General features: G+C 36.3%; 1 protein-coding gene across 7 annotated transcripts in view; it reads left to right on the forward strand.

Moving 5' to 3' along the window:
* Cfap44 (cilia and flagella associated protein 44) overlaps positions 1–22,479 on the forward strand; it is a 77,398-nt gene that overhangs the window by 8,988 nt on the left and 45,931 nt on the right. For 5 of the 7 annotated variants that reach the window (XM_090346395.1, XM_090346420.1, XM_090346431.1 and 2 more), the window contains exons 6-17: positions 1,062–1,164; positions 1,676–1,892; positions 4,188–4,302; positions 5,289–5,453; positions 8,455–8,610; positions 9,176–9,223; positions 9,635–9,734; positions 10,262–10,356; positions 12,020–12,229; positions 13,373–13,483; positions 17,042–17,200; positions 18,224–18,463. In XM_090346395.1, the coding sequence (XP_090202521.1) occupies positions 1,062–1,164; positions 1,676–1,892; positions 4,188–4,302; positions 5,289–5,453; positions 8,455–8,610; positions 9,176–9,223; positions 9,635–9,734; positions 10,262–10,356; positions 12,020–12,229; positions 13,373–13,483; positions 17,042–17,200; positions 18,224–18,463 (1,719 nt within the window). The remainder of the gene's footprint in view (positions 1–1,061; positions 1,165–1,675; positions 1,893–4,187; positions 4,303–5,288; positions 5,454–8,454; positions 8,611–9,175; positions 9,224–9,634; positions 9,735–10,261; positions 10,357–12,019; positions 12,230–13,372; positions 13,484–17,041; positions 17,201–18,223; positions 18,464–22,479) is intronic. The other 2 variants (XM_090346413.1, XM_090346404.1) reach the window with 2 other exon arrangements.

A 22,479-nucleotide genomic window follows, 5' to 3' on the forward strand; every position in this document is an offset into this window, starting at 1 on the left:
GAAATGATAATAAACTCTTGGTTTATATACTCTTTAAAAAGATGGAAATGATAATAAGCTCTGTGCTTACAAGGTTGATATGAAATTTAAAAGAATTAATGTATGTATAACTGAGATGATTGTGTGTGATACACATGAAGTACTCAATAGATGTTAGCTGAGTTCGGTGTTACCATTGTCTCACTATGTCCATCCTCTAAACTCCAGGCTGTCTCAAGTTGAAATCATGGGAATTTACTTGAGCAGAAGAGGCAGTCCAAGCAGGAAGGTAGCCCATGACAGGTGTTCTGATCTCAGGAGTGGAGGAGGGAAGAGAAGAACTATGCATTGTGTTGGGCTTAAATATCTCTCTCTCTCTTCCCCCTCTCCCCTTTCCCCCCCCCCCATACTCCCCACAAACTCCTTGTCTTCGGATACACAGTAAGACATGTAAGGAGTTATAAAACAGCAACTAAAAGCAGAATTTTGCAAATATAATATGGGTGTTGAAGAGCTGCCTTTTATAACAGCCTGCTTTTAATTTTTTTGGCTATTTATACTCCCAGCACATTTGGCATACTAATGAATAAGAAGGAATTATGATTCTGTCCAACTTCCATGATTATTATTTGAAAGGCTGACAACAAATAGTTCTTCATGGGCATACTTAACTTCATATGTTTCTCATCTGGGTTTGGCTTGCACAGATTGTACTTTTCTCACTTATATTACTTATATAGTCTGTTATATTTGTCAGAGGCATTATTTTTAAAATTGGGATATAATCTACTCTGGAATCTTGTACTCCATATTGGTAAGGTTTGAAAAAGTCCACAAAACTAATGTACTGAGGACTTAATTCTCAATACAACAATTCTGGGAGGAAGGGACTAATAAGGAGTGAAGTAATTATCATTAAGGAAAACATTAGTTATCATTTTTCTTGCTTGGAACCTCATGCCTGTCCAAGTTCTACTATGGGATGATACAACAGGAAGGTCCTTGCTACATATAGTATGGATACTATTATCCTATGTAAAAATCTTCCTTTTAATATTTTAGTGTGATTCCATTTTTTGTAGGTTCATCCACATAAAACTTACTTTACAGTAGCTGAAAAAGGACATTTTCCAAATATTATCATCTATGAATATCCTTCTCTGAGGCCCTACAGAATCCTTCGAAGTGAGTCCAGTAGTCTCTTTTAAATACTCCATGTGCAAAGTTAATAATACACTGAAGTTGATATATTATTGAATTAATCAAGGCTCTTCACAGAAACATAACTGTAGAGCTTTTTAAGTCTGAAATGTCTAGGTCAGAAGAACTTCAGGCTAGAAGTTCTTGGGAAGTTTATGGGGCAGACTTCAGGCAGAATTTCTTCTTTCTTAGGGAATCCTCAGTTTTACATTTGGCATTTCACCTGCCAAATGGAAGAGACTCACCTAGATCGTCAAGGATAAGTGTGTGTGTGTGTGTTGCCAGTCCTGGGGCTTGAACTCAGGGCCTGAGCACTGTCCTTGGGCTTTTTGCTCAAGGCTTGTGTCCTGCCACTTGAGCCACAGCACCACTTCCAGCTTTTCTTGGTTTTATATTAACACATGTCATCGAGGAATGATTCCTCTCCTTCCCCATATAGTTTTGACTATGAAGTAAGTGATTCCTTTATTTATTAGACTTCAATTCATCTTTTCAGATGGGACTGAGAATGCATATGCTTACATAGACTTTAATGACACCGGGACTTTGTTGGCCTCTGTTGGTTGTTACCCAGATTACACATTGACCATCTGGAATTGGAAAGATGAGAAACCAGTACTGAGGAAAAAAGCTTTTTCTCAGGATGTTTTTAAGGTTACTTTCAATCCTGAAGATGATGAACAGCTTACTACATCTGGTTCAGGCCACATCAAGTAAGTAGAGTGATCAGTACTGGTGCATGTAGCCATTACAAGGGTATTTTCTAGGAGGATCTAAAACTTGGAGATATTTTTGTTGTTAAGATGAGAATAATTTCAAAGTGTTTTGCTTTTAGAATTAATGAATAATGCACTCTTTTCTTAGTAAAGGTGTGAACTTGCATTTCCAAAGGCACCACTGATAAAGAAGGCTTTAAATTTGAGTCTGCTTCCTTCTCATAGACTTCACCTTCTAAGAATTTCTAACATATATACATAAAAATTAACACATACAATATATAATTGGATATATTAATTTGCAAAGGGGCTTCATTATGGTATTTCTATACATGCATATAAAATATTTTGATCAAATTTACCTCATCTATTACTTCTTCCCTCCTTCCTTTAGAAAACATTTTAATGGTTTCCATTATTTTATTTTTATATAGGTATATTACGCTTCCATTCCCACATCCTGGTTCCCTGTTTTGCACAAGTATCATTCATTTTCTTGTAGGTTTAGATTCCACATAAGAATACAATATCAATCTGGCTTATTTTGTTGATCAAATGATGATCTTCCGTTCCATTCATTTTCCTGCAAATAACATAATTTCATTTTTCTGTATAAGTGAATAATGCTCCATTGTGTACTTATACCACATTTTCTTTACTCATTCATTGACTGATGGGTGCCTAGGCTGGTTCCAAATGTGATGTACAGGTGTCTGTATTGATCCCTATCTAGAATTACTGAGATACTTATGAAGCATTCAACTGTTTTGAGAAATATTCTGTAGATAACTGCTAAATTTTATCCATAGTTTCATTTAACCCTGGAGTTTTTCCTTGCTAATTTTTTTCTATTTGTGAGTGAGGGGTATTGAAATCACTTCTATTTTGTTGTGATCTATCTGCACTTATATCCCATAATGGCTGTAGTGTCCCAGTTTCATGCTCTTTTCACAATCTCAGCTCTAGCTCAAGGATGGAATGATTTTGTCCTCTATCTTTGTTCTACCCTATTTCGTGTACTTGCTTGTCATCTTCTTCTACCAAGTCAGGGTTGCCCATAGTTCAGTTTACAGAATTCATTTAAATGAAATACACGTTAGTGTATCTCTTGCCCAATTTGAACCTAGTCTTTTTATTTTTCAATCATTAAAAATACAGATTAGGGGCCAGGAGTTTGGCCTAGTGGTAGAGTGCTTGCCTAGCATGCACAAAGACCTGGTTCGATTCCTTGATACCACATACTTAGAAAAAGCCAGAAGTGGTGCTGAGGCTCAAGTGATAGAGTTCTAGCCTTGAGAAAAATCCAAGGACAGTCCTCAGGCCTTGAGCTCAAGCCTAGGACTGGCAAAAAAAAAAAAAAATACAGATTATTTGCTCAGGATTTTCTTGAGATTCTCAAGAAATTTATCTAAATTTAGTAAAATTTTGCTCTCATTTAGTAGATTGTGTATGTTCTGTGCAGTGTATGTATGGAGAAAGAAAGTTATAGAATAATTAATTTCATATTTTGGTGCTATGAGAAAAACAATACATGGAAGATTTGATAAGGAACCTACTATACTGTTGGTTTACTGGGCTTTTGACTTTATATTAATGCTCATTGATATCTTTCATTATTTAGTTTCTCACTAGTTGGTTAGGCCAAATTGATTTTTTTCCTACATAGTATTCATCATTTAGATCATTCACTTGTTTAGACTTAATGCTAGTATTAGCTAATATTTACTGGTTGCTAGGCACTAAGAGCTTTATGAAGTAGTTGTTACCATGTTGCATACACAAGAAAATGAAAGCACAGATCAAGGAACTTACTCAAAGTACACAATCATTAGAATAGTTTGGCAATTATTTATTTTTTAAAACAGTTCTATCCAGTAAAATATTCTGCCAGGCTGGTAATACTCTATTGCTGATTCATGTAGGAGCTACCAGTCACATATAGTTATTGTGCATTTGGAATTGGCTAAACTGACTAAAATGTTGAATTATTAGTTTTATTTAATGTTAATTACTTTAAATCCACATTCAGATAGTTACTTGGGGCTGGTAGCTAGTGCATCAAGCAGCACAACTCAAAATATGAGATTCAGAAACACTGATAATTTTTTGTCAATTTTGCTCATTGTTGAATTCAAATTGCCTGCCAGGCAGCTTGGACATACTTACGACATACATTAGTCAGATGAGTGAATAAAATTATACATATTATCAAGTATGCAAATATGTAGGTCCTGTTAAATAAAGACAAAAGTTATTTGAGTTACACTTGAACTTCTGCTTGTTTATTTTCAGGTTCTGGGAAATGGCTTTAACCTTCACTGGTCTCAAACTGCAGGGGTTACTAGGTCGATTTGGCAAAACAAGTACTACTGATATAGAGGGCTACATAGAACTTCCAGATGGGAAGGTGAGAGAAGCTGTGATTCTATAATGATAAGTTTGTGTACCTATGAAAGCATGCCTCTGTGAAAACGCTTCATATGTTCTAATCATCTCTGGTTCACACTAATAAAATATAAATATAAACATAATGAATATTCTTCAGATTACCAACTTCCTTGAAGTTACCAAAATCCGTAAGTACACATCATTTTCTTTTTGCTAAATAGTATACACACCGAAAATATGTAAGCATCTTTGTAAATCGACACAGTGACATAGCTGGAATTGCAGGCATGTACCACCACACTGAGATAAGTGCCTGACTAACTTTTTGTTGGAATAAAGGCCTGACTAACTTTTTACAAAGGCTGGCCTTATTCTTCCTTATCTTCACCTTCTGAGTCATTGTGATTATGTGTGTGACTTGTCACAACTAGCCCACTCTAATATTTGAACTAATTCCACTTTACAGTTATACCTTTTACATAAATATATATCCTGGGGCTTGAACTCTGGGCCTGGGCATTGTCCTTGATCTCTTCAGCTCAATGCTAGTGCTCTACCACTTAAGCTACAGCACCACTTCTGGTTCTGGTTTTCTGGTGGTAAACTGAAGAGTCTCACAGACTTTCTTGCTGGGGCTGGCTTTGAACTGTGATCCTCAGATCTCAGCCTCCTGAGTAACTAGGAGGATAGGCATGAGCCACCAGCACCCAGAGTCAGTTATATCTTTAAGAAGAGATACATAGCAAATTCTAGTTTATACATGTATGAAAAATTACCAGTAGCACATAGTTGTGCATACAGCTAGAAGGAAACATATCAAAATGTGATTAGTGATTATGTCAGAAATAGAGGTTTTCATTTCTACATTTTCTTATTTTTCCATACTCAACCTTTTTGTTTTAATAATCAAGAAAAATAACCTTTTAAAAATAACCCTTACTGTTTGAAGTATATATGCATAAGTCTGCTTTATTGCACATTTCTTTCTTTCTCCATTCCTGCTAGGTGCTCTCTGGTTCTGAATGGGGAAACATGTTGCTTTGGGAAGGCAGTCTCATCAAAGTGGAGCTCTGTCGAACTGGCATGAAGTATTGTCACAATGGTCCTATTAACCAGATAATGCTCGATGAGGGTGAAGTGATCACTGCTGGGTCAGATGGATGTGTTCGAGTAAGATTTTTTAAAATTATCCTCAAGTAGTAGTACAAAGGAGTTGCCACTTAACAAAGCAGGTTATGAACACAATGTATCTCATTTCAACCATCTCTCCCTACCCATCTCTTCCTTTACTCTTCTTAATTTTATAAGATATACCATGGACTCTTGACTCCATCCCCTCCTTCTTTTCATTAAAGAATTTTTTGATTCTTGTGCAATTGCACCTTTGTTCAAGTGGTTTTGTTAGAGTTTTGATTCCCAAAAACATCATTTATAGAGGGGGTAAATTATTATTTAGTCCCAAGAACAATTCATTTTAAATGATGTTTTTCCATTTGTTAAATATTTTACTGTTGGTCTTTGGACCCATGTGGAGGTTTCTATGTCTATAATATTAAATTTAATCTTAGACTTCACACATTGTTCTTTTTTGTCACGTAATATACTTACTATCTTTCTAAGATACACATCACCCTGAAATGTCCAAATACCTCGCCATAGAAAACCTTGAGAAAGAAGCTAAACATTTCATAGAGGACCCTTACAGCATTCAGTAATTTCTAAACTTATTTTTTCCCCTTCAGGCCTGCCCCATCTCTTCAATTCTTTGTAAACTTCAGCCACATCTTGTAGGAAAAATATATCATTTCTAGGGATTAGTCTGTTTGTAAGATCTGGATCTTTCCACCCTACCAACTCAATCCCTGTAATAACAATGTCCCAAAGATTAACTTTCCCCAAATATGAATCATTCAGAGTACAATAACATGGGAGGTATGGTTTTTTTTTTTCAAATCAGAATTCTTACAAAAGACAGTACTTTCAGCCAGGTACAGTGGTTCACGCCTATAATCCTAGCTACTCAGGAGGCTGAGATATGAGGATTGTGATTCAAAGCCAGCCTACCACTAAAGACACAAAGACTTTTTTTATGATTTTTTTTATTGTAATTAGTAAAAGGGTTACATGATATTTGCCAGATAGAAGGTGTATTAATTCACATACATTGATACCCTTTCACATGTCTTGGTACCCATTTCCCTCCCCCCCCACACCCCCCACCCGTCTTGGTTTTCCCCCCTTCCCTATCAAATTTCAAATATCCAAATACAAATAAATTCAATATATCAGATAACAAAGTGAGACACTGAAACAATATGAGAAAACCAAGGGACAGCAAAGGAGATGAGAGACAACATAGTACATTAAGGACAACAATCATTCATTATATGGCTTTTGTTTCAATATCCTGGAGGTCCTTTCAATTAGCTTCATACTAAATGGCCTTATGTATCAAGGTTTTGCTCTATTGCAAATCTCTGCTAGTAGTGCCCAAGGTTTCTACTGATTATGATGAATGAGGGAAACCATTGAGCTCCTTTGAGTCTGGCTTACTTCACTTAATATGATTTTTTCTAAGTCTTTCCATTTCCTAACAAATGGGGCGATGTCATTCTTTCTGACAGGAGCATAGAATTCCATTGTGTACAAATACCACAACTTGTTGATCCACTCATCAACTGAGGGACATCTAGGTTGGTTCCATATCTTTGCTATGGTGAATAGTGCTGCAATGAACATTGTTGTGCTAGTGGATTTAGTATGCCCTTGTTTCTGGATGGTTGGGTAAATGCCAAGTAGTGGAATTGCTGGGTCATAGGGGAGTTCTATGTGTAGCCTTTTGAGGCACTGCCACACTGCTTTCCATAGTGGTTGAACGAGTTTGCACTCCCACCAACAGTGTAGTAGTGATCCCTCCTGGCCACATCCCCTCCAGCATCTGTTATTATTCGTTTTCCTGATCTTGGCCATTCTAAGTGGAGTGAGGTAGAATCTTAGAGTTGTTTTGATTTGCATTTCTTTTATGACCAGAGATGTTGAGTATTTCTTCATGTGTCTATAGGCCATTTTTGTTTCTTCTTCAGAGAAAACTCTCTTTAAGTCTTTGGCCCATTTTTTAATGGGATGGTTGTTACTTTGGAGATTAGTTTTGGAGTGATTCAATTTTTTGAGTTGTTGATATATTTTAGATATGAGGCCTTTGTCCATTGTTTGGTTGGTGAAGATCTTCTCCCACTCTGTAGGCTTCCTAATTAATTTACTAGCTATGTCCTTTGCCATACAAAAGCTCTGCAGTTTAATGTAGTCCCACTTATCCAGCCTTTCTCTGATTTGTTGTGATTCTTGGTCCTTATTAAGAAAGTTTCTACCTGTGCCAAGGAGGCCTAGTGTATCTCCTATTCCTTCCTGTAAAGTTTTCAGTGTGTCAGCTTTTACCTCCAGGTCTTGACACAAAGACTCTTATCTCCAATTAATCTTTAGAAAACTGGAAGTGGGACTGTGGCTCCAGGGGTAGGGCAGTATCCACAAAACAACAACAACAAACAAAAACAATACTTTCTCACTAATTTGTATTCTCTATAAATACAAAGGAAACTATAAAAATTCTTCTTTTTCCTTTTTTTTTTTTTTTGCCAGTCCTGGGGCTTGAACTCTGGGCCTGGGCACTGTCCTTGGGCTTTTTCAAGGCTAGAGCTCCACCGCTTGAGCCACAGCACCACTTCACCAAGGAATTGAACCCAGGTCTTTGTGCATGCAAGGCAAGCACTCTATCACTAAGCCATATAACCAGCTCTAATAAAATCACAGAATAAAATACCAAGGGTTGAATTTTGGCTGGTGTTGTAATTCCATACCCTTGTTATTTTTTTTATTTTTGCCAGTTTTGGGGCTTGAACTCAGGGCCTGGGCACTGTCTTTGAGCTTTCTCAAGGCAAGCCCTGTGTCACTTGAGCCACAGCACCACTTCCAGCTTTTTCTGTGTATGTGGTACTGAGGAAACAAACCCAGGGATTTGTGCATGCTAGGCAAGCACTGTTCCACTAGGCCACATTCCTGGACAGCCATTGTTAATTAACATGAAATGAGAAGTGATTTCTGAAAAAAAAATCAGAGCATTTTCTGGCTTAGAAAACAAGTGAAACTACTGATTAAAGTATTTTAATTTTACAAGATATGGGACTTTGAGACAATAGATACTGCTGATGTTATAGATGACAGTGGATTGTTGGAGATCGAACCTATTAATGAACTGGTAGTCGACAAGAATGTCAAAATCTTCTCTATGATAAAAATGGATGAAGTTGGAAGTAACTTTTGGTTGGCTCAGGTAGGTTGCATTCTTCTCTTTCAGATCTTTAAGGTTATCTGGAATAATACAGCTGGGTGTTGGTGGTTCACACCTGTAATTCTAATTTCTAAGGAAGCTGAGATCTGAAGATTAAAGTTCAAAGGCAGCCTAAGTAGAAAAGTGTATATATCTCTAATTAAGCAGCAAAAACAAAAATTGCCTAGTTGGAGGCATCACTCAAGTGATGGAGTACCAGCTGTTTAGTGAAAAAGCTTAGCAAACATGCAAGGCTCTCCAGTACTGAACATACAAACATGTGTAATAGTATAATAGACTTTCTAGACTCAAAGTCTGTTTTACTGTAAGAAGTATAAGACTTGGTTGGATTGTAAAATATATTAAAATTACTTACTTTAGATATCAATCACATTATAGTATATGACTATATACCATATATGTAGTCACATATATATGACATATAATAAATATATAGTATAAGACTTTGATGTTATTAGTTATTCTTTAAATTACTATTTGAAAAAATTTTAATTTGAGAGTGCTTACTATGATAAGATAAAATACTATTAGCTATTTAATTTTTTAGGATGCCAATGGAGCCATATGGAAACTTGACCTTAGTTTTTCGAATATTGTAAGTTGCCTATTTTTCCTCTAACTTTCATAATAAAATTTTTAGTTATTTAAAAGATACTTTGTTCTTTTTTCTAATAGATAATTTTGCCACAAAATAAAAATGATCTATCATTGCACAATCCATTCTTCATAAATATATGGAATTTTCATGTGTATTATCTCACATGCTCATCACAGCTTCAGTTGAACCCATCTTATTTTACAGAATGGAAATGGGTGTTTGAATGGACTTAGCAAAATTGTTGTCATTAAACACATAACCAAGACTCTGTCTTGTTCTTAACTCACTGCTTTCTCTTAGTCATTATGTATTTTCTTCTACTCAAACAAAATTACACATGTGTCATAGAATTTTAACTTATTCTGTTACGTATCTTTGAGATCTGGTCTGCTATTTTTCTGCTCTCAGACCCAGGATCCAGAGTGCCTCTTCTCCTTCCATTCTGGACCTATTGAAGCCTTGGCTGTTTCCCCTGTCACTTATCTTATGGCCACAACTGCATTGGACTGTAAGTGGGAACTCTTTAAAGAAGATGTATGGCTGTTTTTTGTTTGTTTGTTTGTTTGTTTGTTTTGTTTTCAATACCATTGGTTAAAAACATTTGAGAATTTTCTAGAAATGGAAACATCTTAGTGAGGTGAATTGTAGGGGACTCAATGACACCAATGTGTCATGGTGAGGGATTGAAATAAAGACCCAATCAATCGGTAAGGTATTTATAAACATGTTTTTTATTTGCTATTTATCATTATCCACCTTCATGTTTTCCTTGATTTAAGGCAAATCTATAATCTTGTGATCTGTGCAAGGTGAAACCAGTCAGTCATCAGTAATCTACTTTATTATTCATGTTTATAAATTTTCTCTCCTTGTAAGTATACATGGTTATTTTTGGCCCAAAAGTCCATTTGCTTGTCAACTGATTATTTAAGAAGTATTTCTTGTTAAAAATACTCTACATGTAGAAAATGAACCAACATTATTTTAAGAGATCTTATGTTTATTTTTTATTCCTTTAAATCTATCTTTGTATAGGTACTGTTCGAATCTATGACTTTTCTAGCAAAAATTTTTTGACTCAAATGAAATTCAAACAAGGAGGCACTGTCCTGATTTGGGTACCTCAAATGGTAAGTTTGGTGTTTTAATATACTTGTAAAAATTTATCGGCGAATATGCTGAATCAGTTATATTTTATGAAAATGCACATTTTTTGGCTTAGAATTTTAGAGATGAATAAGAATTTTAAGTTAGTTTATGTCACTCAGACTTGTGATAGAAATCATATTATGACCTCACCTTGTGAAATAGATTTGTCCTTTTTCTAAGGCAAAGTAGTAACCTGACAGAACTCTTATTTTTATTATGCTAATATTTTTAAGAATACTGCTATATTCAGGATTTTCTTTTGACTTATGGGGTTATAGCTGTTAACAAAAAGGCAAAAATACTTGTCATCATGGACCACACACTTTGATGGGAAAGAAACAGAAATTAATTGTATACCAAACAAGTGACTAACATATTATACTGGATAATGATAACCACCATTGGAATAAATTAGGCAAGGCTGAGGAGTCCCAGTTATCTACTGCTATGTAATAAGCAGGTAGTTATTTGATTTTGCTTACATATTCTTTGGGAATCAGGAGAGCTTACAGCAGAGATGAATTGTCATTGCTTGATTGCCTAAGTCCTCAGCTGGGAAATCTTGAATGGGGCCTGGAATAATCTACAGACTTCTGATCACATGGCTGGCACCTGGGTTGGATAATTTGAAGGCTAAACTGAGATGTGACACACAGGAGTGTTGACCTCTCCATGTGACTAGGGCATCATCGTAAGCACAATATCCTCAGAGTTGTTGTTCAGTTTTTACATCCAGAAGCTAGTATTCCAACAACAAACTGGTAGCGTTTTTACAACCTGGCCTCAGATGGTAAAATACAGCTTCTGCCCAACTTGACTGGGAGAAGTGGTTGCATAGTAACAAACAACACCCAGATTTGTGAGGCAGGGACTTTATAAATGGCATCTTTTGGTCAATAACTTGCAGCCATGATTTTTCTTTTTTTTTTCCCCCCCCTCTCTTCTTCTCCCCCCCCCTCCCATTTCCTATCCCCTTCCTCCTCTTCTTCCCATGCCATCCTCTTCCTTTTCCTTCTCTCACTTTTCTTCCTCCTCCTTCCCCTCCCCCTCCCTTTCTTCTTCCCACTCCTTTCCCCTCTCCTCTTCTCTCTTCTTCCCTTGTGAGTTTACCCAGATGCATGTGCTATATTGGGGCATGAACTCCAGGCGTCATGAAATATATTATTATGCTGATGATAGGTGCCTAACAGACAGCATGATAGTTTTTGTTCCCTGAATGTTTGAATTGCCATTGTTGGCCCTTCTTGCAGCCATTAGTGATAGCCTAGAATTAATGGAGATTCCCATAATGAGATACAGAGAGTTGCAAAGGTCAGCCAATGTAAAATTACCTAGTCTAAGTTTTTTTTTTTTTTTTGCCAGTCCTGGGCCTTGAACTCAGGGCCTGAATACTGTTCTTGGACTTTCTCGAGGATAGAACTCTACCACTTGAGCCACAGCACCACTTCTGGCTTTTTTTTCTAAGTATGTGGTACCCAGGAATCAAACCCAGGTCTTTGTGCATGTTAGGCAAGCACTCTACTACTAGGCCAAACTCCTGGCCCCCCTAAGTCTAAAATTTAAAAATAGAATTATTTGTTATGTAGTACAAATTTATTCATCAATTAAATTCAAGTCTTGTGTATTTAACTTTTTCTCCCCAAGATAAGCTACAGTGGAGCACAAATTTGTGTAGGATTCGAAGATGGGGTTGTTCGGATTCTTGAACTTTATGACCCAAAAGGGGTCATGGTTTTTGCAGGACGGAAGAAAATTTTGGATGCTGATTTGTGTTTGAGACATGTTTTCAAACCCCACACTGCTGAAGTCACTGCATTAGCATATGATCGTGATGGAGAAATTCTAGCTACAGGGGTAAGCCAAGGGTTTCCCTATCGTTTCCAACTGGAATTTCATGGTTAACCTTGCCTTTTAAATCTACCTACTTGAGTCTCTTTTACTGAAATAAGCTTCCTACATATATATTCATAGTTTGCTTTCTCTGTACTCATATTCATTCAGGGTAGTCTTGTATAACATTTTAAAACATTCTTGAACATTCCAATGTTTATTTTAAATAAATAGAAAATATAAAATTGGAATTATGCTGAATATATTATGTATAATTATTATTTTACAACATATATTGCTTTTGAAATTAATTTACTTTATTGTTGTTAGAGAGGTGATATGCAGAGGGATTACAATGACATGACTCAGGCAATGAGGCAATGAGTACATTTTATTTTGTACAGTCTTCTGTTCCCTTCCTCTCTCGCATGGATATATTCTTTTTTTTTTTTTTTTTTTTTTTTTTGCCAATTCTGGGGCTGGCACTCAGGGCCTGAGCACTGTCCTTAGGCTTTGTCAAAGTTAGAGCTCTACCACTTGAGCCACAGCACCACACCACTTCCAGCTTTTTCTATATATGTGGTACTGAGGAGTTGAACCTGGGTCTTTGTGCATGCTAGGCAAGCACTCTACCACTAGGCCAAACTCCTGGTCCGCGTGGATATATTCTTAAAGAATACTTATACAGGCTGTGGATAGCTCAGTGGATAGAACTTCTGCTCAGTGGTAGTGCCTATCACACATGTGGCCTTTGATCCCAGCACTGCAGTAACAGAACACATACTGAGCAAGCAAACAACTGAAACACAATTGTGATGAATGCAAAGATCATGCATTAAGATATGCAAATATGTGCTATGAAGTTTCTGTGAATTAATTTGATGAGTACATATAGTTATATTTTCAGAACTGTATACTGGAACACATGGTTAAAATGTAGCAAATAATTGAACTAAGAATTCTTTTAGATTAGTTTAAGTATGAATTGTTAGTATGTATAAATATGAAGTGGCTACTATATGCCATTAAATTCTTCCTTATGCCCAATGGATTAGAATTCATTGTAGTAAACATTGGATGAATCTGTCTCTTTTTTTAAAAATACAATATTTATTTTCATTATCATATGAATTAGTAATTGAATACCTGTCTCTTTTTTTTTCTTAGAGTAAAGATCAGACTGTCTTTTTCTTTGAGGTGGAAAAGAACTATAAGCCAATTGGTTATATTAATACTCCTGGACCTGTTTGCCAGTTAATATGGTCCACAAAATTTCATGTGAGTCATTCTTCTTTGTCCTCAAGATGGCTCTTCAGTTACTACGTGGTCTAGAGAACTACAGGTGGAATGTTAGTCCTATTTCTCAGTTCTCTAGTAGTCCTGAAGAGAGAAAGTCCAGGTGTCTCCATTAGTTGAGCCTTACTCAGGAGCTCTGCACTGTCCTTGCTACCTCTTTTCTATACTTATTAATTGGCCACCATTTATCTTTGGCTGTCCCAACTAACTTGTAAATTACTAAGGAAGATTGGTAGTATCTTTGTAAGTCAGGAGCCCTCAGACAGGAACTTCTTTATCTCCCTACTACCAAGAGAAAAATCACATTTCCCTCTCTGACTACCTCTTCATCCTCTGTATTTGTCAGTTGAAGATCTGTTTCTCTTCCCAGTTGTCTGCAGTTCTTACTGTAGACCTTCGAATCCTCTTCCTTCTTGCTTTTTTCAATATTTAGTGTCATTTATCTCTCTTTCCTGTCATATCTCTTTAACCTTATCTGCTCACTGGACAATTTCTACCAGTACTTAAGTATGTCCAAGCCTCTCTGCCGTAACATATATTTTTCAGCTACTGCCCTATCTTCGCAGCCAACTCTCGCAAAAGGATTGACTATTCTCAAAGACTCCATTTCTTTTTTGTTGTTATTCATTTTTTTTTCTTTATTGTATTTTATTGTTGGGATAATGTGTAGAGGAGGTTACAGTTACATTCATCAGATAGTGGGCACAATACTTCTCAAACATTGATACCCCTTCTCATGTTTTTATCACCCTTTCCCTCCCTTTTCCCCTCCCAATCATCTCTCCCTCCCTTTCCCTCCCTATTTCAAATAAACAGATATACAATATTTCAGGTAACAAAGTTATTTTTCATTTTGTTATTTAATTTATCATGTAGCCCTCTACGGTTTAGCTTTTCCTACTTGGACTTAATTAAATCAGACCATTGTTGCCTGTTTTTTTAAAAATGGGAAAAATGTCCAGTTGGAAGGAAGATGGCGCCGAGACAATAGGGATGCTGCCTAGCTCTCTCTCACAAAAAGAGAGAACCAGGGAGTCCCACGAGCCAACTACCTTAAGAAATCCACAACAACAAACTCAAAAAGCAACAGAGAAGGACTCAAACCAGAAAAGAATTCCAAAAAAAAAAAAAATGGGAAAAATGACTTTTGATAGTCTTACCCAAACTTGACCTTGAGAAGACATACATTTAACATGTTACTAATTTGCATTCAAGGAAGACTCCATTTCTTTATATATTATTCTCTATGTGTTCTTCTAGGCCTTCTAGCGTTATCATTCTACCCATCAGATCTTATAGAGGCATCAAAGATTCCCAATTGATATTTACTTCTTATCTTTCTTGACCCTTTAGCATCATTTGGCCCCTGATGACACCCTTTCTCTTTGAAACAAATTTACCCTTTGATTGTAATCATTTCCTCTTTGTTATATCCTGCAATTTCTTCTCATTCATTTTCTCCTAGCATTGTATGCTATTTCCTTAGTGCTGTGTACCAATTTTTCATCTCTTTCTTCTATTTTCCCCACTAGAGGATATAACCCAAATCTATAATTTTCTTTCTTTCTTCCTTCATTTCTTTCCTTCCTTCCTTTCTTCTTTCCATCCATCCATCCATCCATCCATCCATCCATCCTTCCTTCCTTCCTTCCCTCCCTCCTTCTTTCCCTCCCTTTTTCTTTCATTCTTTCTTTCTTTTAAATTTTATTTTATTGTCAGGGTGATGTATAGAGGGGTTACAGTTACACTTGTAGTGAGTACATTACTTCTCAAACATGGTTACCCCTTTCCATGTTCTCTCATTTTCTCTCCCTCCACCCCCTCCTAAGATGTAAAGTTCATTTTCAACATATTTTCTTGTGAATATAGCTGTTACACTGTTTCACCCTTTGTCCCTTTTCTAATCATTTGTTTTCCCCCTTCCCTTCCTTATTTCAAATAAGCAAATAAATGTGTATACAGTATACCAGGTACCAATGTCAGATACAGCAACCTCAGGGGATAAACCAGAAGGGAAAACAAAACAAAACAAAAAATGTAAAGAAATAGTACATTGAGAACATAGTACATTAAGAACAACAACCACAAAGATAAAATCTCTTGCTTCCATATCCTAGAGTTCATTTCACTTAGTATCATCCTATATGGCCACATGCACATAGCTTTTGAGCTATTGTGATCCTCTGCTGAGAAAATCCTAGATGCATACTAATGGTTACAAAGGTTACAAATGAGGGAAACCATGGAGCCTATGTTCCTTTTTTCTGGCTTACTTTACTTAATATGAGTTTTTCCAAGTCTTTACATTTGTGCCAGTTGACACTTGCACATAGTGCTTTTCTTTATGCTTTTTATTATGTGATTATATTTTCTTCATCCTTCACCTTCAAGCTCAATTCTACCTTTCCAGGAAGTTTTTTTTTTTTTTTTTTTTGCATTGTATTGGTTCTGTGGTACTGTGGCAGGGCTTTTGCAACTGTAATGCATATGAATTGCTCTGTGATAGATGTCCCCTTTGCAGGTAAGTTTCATAATGATCTGTTTGTCTAGATTTATTTTTTTACAGGCGTGGGCTTGAACTCAGGACCTGAGCACTGTCCTTCGGCTTTCTCAAGGCTAGCACTCTGCCACTTTAGCCACAGTGCCACCTCTGGCTTTTTCTATATATGTGGTACCAGGAATCAAACCCAGGTCTTGTGCATGCCAGGCAAGCCCTCTATCACTAGGCCAAACTCCTTGCCTCTAGACTGGTTTTTATTACAATTTTCTCTTTAGCATGTAACAAAATGCTGAGTATATAATAGGCATGTAACAATCACAATGAAATAACAGAATGAATAAGAATGAATAAGAATTATGAATCAATGAAATATCAAATTATCATTGGGATTTCCCAAGCAACATTAAATACATGATTTTTGAGCAAGAGATGGAACTGAGCTATAGAGGTTTAATTTAGAACTAACTTGAATGTAAGAGGTAATCAAGGCTATAAGATGTTCCCCAAAACACTTTTGAAAAAAGGACAAGAGAGAAAGGACAAAGACCTTGGGAACAATCACATGTAAATGAACTTAGGCAGATGGAGGCTGAGCTGGTAAAGGATACCAGGACTTAATGTGTTGTCCAGGCACTACATTTCTAATTATAACCTTATGTCCTTGAATCTAACAGATTACAGTCACACATTAGGCTCTAGAATTAGGTTATGGGATCTATAAAGAAACTAAATATGAGTCTAATTTTAATAGTTATCTTACTAATTAATCACATAGTAATAATTAACAATAAGTTTTATTGCCAATAACTACAGTCAAGACTTAAGCAGCTTTAAAAATGACTACTGTGCATATTAGTTATAATATTTTCTGACTTATAATTTTTTGGACTTGTGTAAAAAATTTCCCTGGATGTCAATGATATAATTTCCTTTTTCTTTTCTCTTCTTTTTTCCCTTCCTTCCCTTCCTTCCTTCCTTCCTTCCTTCCTTCCTTCCTTCCTTCCTTCCTTCCTTCCTTCCTTCCTTCCTTCTTTGTTTAGTCCAAAAGTACTTTGCTGATTTTCTGTGAGAATGGATATGTTCTTGAAACTCCTTATCCAGCTGTTGAAGAAGGGCCTGATCATGATGTTGTCTCTTATGAAATCCATGAGTTATGCATGAAATGTTTCCATTTTTCAAGCATCAAATCCAAGATTCTGGTATGGGATATTCTTTTGAAGTATTGTCTCCTGATTATTTTCCTTTTTCTAGAACCTAAAATACCCTGTATAAAATTCTGGGAATATACAGTGAAGAGCAAAGCAGATCCTGAAGGAGATAATAGCTCAGTAGGAGGCAGTAATAAAATCAAAGTAGAAATAAAAGAATTTTAGGGACAGACAGAAAGGCATAGGAGATGCTGATAGACACATGGAAAAGATCAAATATAGCTGGATGTGGTGGCTTATGCCTGTAATCCTAGCTATTCAGGCGGCTGAGATCTGAGGATCTCAGTTCAAAGCCAGCTCGGGCACTAAAGTCCTAAAGTCCTTGAGACTCTTATCTCTAGTTAACCACTGGAAAACCAGAAGTGGCACTGTGGCTCAAGGGATAAGGTGGTAGCCTAGAGCTAAATTGCACAGGGACAACACTCAGGCCCAGGAGTAGGGCTATAGTCTTGAGTTGAAGAGCTCAAGGACAGCGCCTAGGCCCAGAGTTCAAGCCCCACGACTGACAAAAAAAAAGATCAAATATGGTGTATAAATGTAAGAGATAATTCTAAAAGTATAAAAAGAGGAAAAGGTAAAAAAAATGCGAGAGAAGGATACCAGGGTTGGGGACTTTTATAATGGACAGCTAGTGGATAGATGATGAGGGTGTAAGTTTCAGCTTTCCTAAAGCTGGAGAAAACTTTCTTCATGATTGTACAATCACTCAGCAGCTGAATTGGCAGCCATAGGCCTTGAAAGGAAACTTTTGAACATCTTTTTAGGAAAGAATGGCAAAATAGTTTCTACAAAACTGGTATCCATAAGGGTCATACAGAAGTTACATTTATTCCAATTATTTGAATTTTATTGATAAAATATATTCCCCCAAACGGTAATTATTCATAAATGGTATGATCTGTTAAATCAATTAGTATTTTTGAGCCCTGTTTTCTTTCTGCTGTTCCTGTCATATTGAATAGTTGTAAATGAATATTACAGTTTTTTTTAATATCTAATATCTCTTTTTAAAAGAGGTCAATGGAAATTGAAAGAAGACAGAAACTAAAGGAGGAGAAGGAAATGATAAAACAAGAAAGGAAGAGGATGCTAATAGAAGACTTGGGAGAAGAAAAAGCAAACGAACTGTTGGCACAGGAGGAGGAAGAAATAGAGGAAGAGGAGGAACCATTACCTGCAATTTTCATACCACCAATCCCCTCTCCTATTCTCTGTGGCTTTTACTCTGAACCAGGGAAGTTCTGGGTTTCATTGGTGAGCAATAGTGCAATAATATTTATCTCAATCATATTCCAGTCTAGTTTATAGTCATAATTTTTCATCCCATTCTTACTTTCTTACTCATACTGTTGACTTTATTTCATAACTACTGTTGAAGCTATACTTTTTTAAGAATTTATTAATGTTGATTTTTACATCATATTTTAAATGACAAGTTTAACAAACAAGTGTTCAAGGAGGGAATCTCTATTTACAATCACTGGGATTTAGTATTTAGAACTTAATCAAAATTAGGCTAAGGGTTTGTATGTCATAGAAACATATTAATTTAAGAAATAAAACATTATGTCTATAAAGTCATAAGTTTTTATGTCTATATAGTTATGTTTATATTTCCATTACCATGTTCATAGCTTTGGGTATGCAGTTATTGAGTCCTCGCTCTTGTAGTCTTTGGATTTAATAGCCACGTATTAGGGATACCATGCGCCTTTTGTTCCTTAGGTCTTGACTTGTCTCACTCAACATGATTCGCTCTAGGTTCATCCATTTCCCTGCGAATGCCATTATTTTATCTTGTCTGTTGGCTATGTAGAATTCCATTGTGTATATATACCACATTTTCTGTATCCATTCATCCGCAGTAGGGCAGCTGCATTGTTTCCATCGCCTGGCTATTGTGAATAGTGCAGAGATGAACATAGCTGAGCAGGTGTCCTTGTAGTATCTTGGGTCATGATGTTCAGGATAGATGCCCAGAAGTGGTATGCTGGGATCGTAGGGAAGGTCAATTTTCAGTTCTTTAAGAAACCTCCACACTGCTTTCCAGAGTGGCTGAATTAGTCTGCATTCCCACCAGCAGTGTAGTAGGGTTCCTTTTTCTCCACAACCCCGCCAGCAACTGTCATTGTCTGAGTTCAAAATTTTGGCCATTCTTGTTGGGGTAAGGTGGTATCTTAGGGTTGTTTTTATTTGCAGTTCCTTTATGACCATGGATGATGAACATTTTCTCATATGCTTTTCTGCCATTTTAATCTCTTCTTTTGATAAGTCTCTCTTTAGTTCCCTTGCCCATTTAGTGAATGGTTTATTGGGTTTTGGGGGGATTAGTTTCTTGAGTTCCCTGTAGATACTGGATATTAAGCATTTGTCAGATGTATTGTTGGTGAATATCTTTTCCCAGTTGGTTGGCTGTCTCTCTACTTTTGCAACTATATTTTTATCTGTACAGAAACTTTTTATTTTTATTTTTTATTTTTATTTATTCATTTATCGAGTCTCTCTCCAATCTGCTGTGATCCTGGGATTCTGTTCAGGAATCTTTTGCCTATGCCTACGAGTTTCAGTGTCTCTCCTACTTTATCATGTAGCAGTTTCATGGTTTCCTGTCTGACATTGAGGACTTTGATCCACTTTGAGTTAATGCTTGTGCATGGCGACAGGCTAGGGTCAATTTTTAGTTTTCTGCATTTGGTTGCCCAGTTTTGCCAGCACCAATAATTGAATAGGCTGTGTTTGTTCCACTGTATATCTTTGGCTCCTTTGTCAAATACAAGTTGCCTATAGGTATGTGGTTCTATTTCTGGGTCTTCTATTCTGTTCCACTGATCTTCTGGTCTGTTATTGTGCCAGTTATTATGGTTCTATAGTAGAGTTTGAAGTCTGGTATGTAATACCACCAGCATTGCTCTTTTTGCCTAGAATTGTTTTGGCTATTCTAGGTCTTTTCTTGTTCCATATGAATCTTTGGATTATATCTTCTATTTCCATAAAGAATGTCTTTGGGATGTTGATGGGGATTGCATTGAATTTGTATATCAATTTTTGTATAGCCATGTTGATTCTCCCTAGCCATGAGCATGGGATGTCTTTCCATTTCCTAGTGTCCTCTTTAATTTCTTTCATTAGGCTTTTATAGTTTTCATTGAATAATTCCTTTACATCTTTGGTTAAGTATATTCCTAAGTATTTTATTCTTTTGGAGGCTATTGCAAATGGGATCATTTTCTTGATTTGGCCTTCTGTTTATGTATTGTTGGTGTACAAGAAGGCTACTGACTTCTGAAGGTCAATTTTGTATCCTGCCACTTTGCTAAAGTAGTTTATTAATTCTAGAAGTCTGGGAGTGGAGTTTGTTGGGTCACTCAAGTAGAGGAACATGTCATCTGCGAATAGGGATAGTTTAATTTCTTCTTTCCCTATGTGGATCCCTTTGATGTCCTTTTCTTGCCTTCTTGCTCTGGCTAATGGTTCCAGCACTATATTGAAGAGAAGTGGAGAGAGTGGGCATCCCTGTCTAGTTCCTGATTTTAAGGTGAATGGTCCCAGTCTTTCACCATTTAGTATAATACTGGCTGTAGGTTTTTCATATATGGCTTTCACTATTTTGAGGAATGTACCTCTTATTCCTATTTTTTTCTATTGCTTTCAACATGAGTTTTCTTTTTTTGTTGGGTCTTTCCTTGGTTTGGGGATGAGAGTAATATTAGCTTCATAAAATGAGTTTGGTATTGCTCCTTCTGTTTCTATTTCTTGGAAGAGTTTCAAGAGTAAATGCCTTGTAGAATTCCACAGTGAATCCATCTGGACCTGGGCTCTTTTTGGTTGGCATTTCCCTGATTGCTTCCACAATTTCATTGTAAGAGATTGGTTTGTTCAATTTGTTTACCTCATCGTTGTTCAGTGTGGGTAGCCTATATTTATTTAAGAAATCATCCATTTCTACTAGATTTTCTTGTTTCTTTGAATATAGGTCCTGGTAGTACCTATTCAATATGGACTGAATTTCTTGGGAATCAGTTGTAATTGTTCCCGTGGGGTCTCTAATCTTGTTTATTTGAGTCTCCCCTCTCCTTTTTTTGATTAATCTTGCCAAGGGTCTGTCTATTTTGTTGACTCTTTCAAAGAACCAACTTTTTGATTTATCAATTTTGTGTATAGTAGATCTTATTTCAATCTCTGATATTTCTGATTTTATTTTTGTTATTTCTGTCCTTCTAGCTGTTTTAGAACTAACTTTTTCTTGCTCCTCTAGGTGTTTCAGTTATTTTTTTTAGGTTATTTACATGCTCTTCTTCTGTCTTTTTAATATGCGCTCCTAGTGCGATAAATTTGCCTCGTAGAACTGCCTTTGCTGTGTCCCATAAGTTCCTTTGTGATGTTTCTTGATTGTCATTACATTCAAGGAAGTTTTTAATTTCATTTCTGATCTGATCTGTTACCCAGGAGTTATTCAGAAGTGTGTTGTTCAGTTTTCAAGTGATTGAATGTTTTTTAACTTTGCATTGTTTAGAATTAGTCTGACTCCACTGTGGCCTGATAGAATGCATGGGATTATATCAGTCCTCTTGTATCTGCTTAAGTTTTCTGTATGAACTATTATATGATCTATTTTGGAGTGTGTTCCATTTGCTGTTGAGAAAAATGTAAAAAGTTTCGCCCTTGGTTGGAAGACACTGTGTATATCTGTTAAGCCCAGCTGGGCTATGGTGTCGTTTAAGTCAGTGGTGTCTTTGCTTAAGTTTTGTTGAGTTGATCTGTCATTTGTTGAGAGTGGTATATTGAGGTCTCCCACAATGATTGTGTTTGAGTCTATCTTGTTCTGTAATTCTAAGAGAGTTTGTTTGACGAATTTGGGTGCTCCTGTGTTGGGGGAGTAAATGTTTATAACTGTAATATTGTGGGCATGGATTGTACCCTTTACTAATATGTAATGGCCGTCTCTATCTTTATGTACTGATTTTACTGAGAAGTTAATTTTGTCGGAGATTAAGATTGCAACTCCTGCTTTTTTGCGTGGTGCATTGGAGTGGAAAATTGGTTTCCATCCTTTCACTTGGAATTTGTTTCTGTCTTTGACAGTGACGTGGGTCTCTTGGAGGCAACATATGTATGGGTGGTGTTTCTTAATCCAGTTTGCTGCTCTGTGTCTTTTGATTGGATTGTTCAGCCCATTCACATTTAGGGAAATTATAGAGAAGTGGTCAGTGTTCATTGTCATTATTTATTTTTACTTTCTTTCTCTCTCATTTTTTCCCCTTTTGTGTTTA

The sequence above is a fragment of the Megascapheus bottae genome, chromosome 1, assembly GCF_031878675.1.
Source record: "Megascapheus bottae isolate mThoBot1 chromosome 1, mThoBot2.hap1, whole genome shotgun sequence".
Lineage (NCBI taxonomy): Eukaryota > Metazoa > Chordata > Mammalia > Rodentia > Geomyidae > Megascapheus > Megascapheus bottae.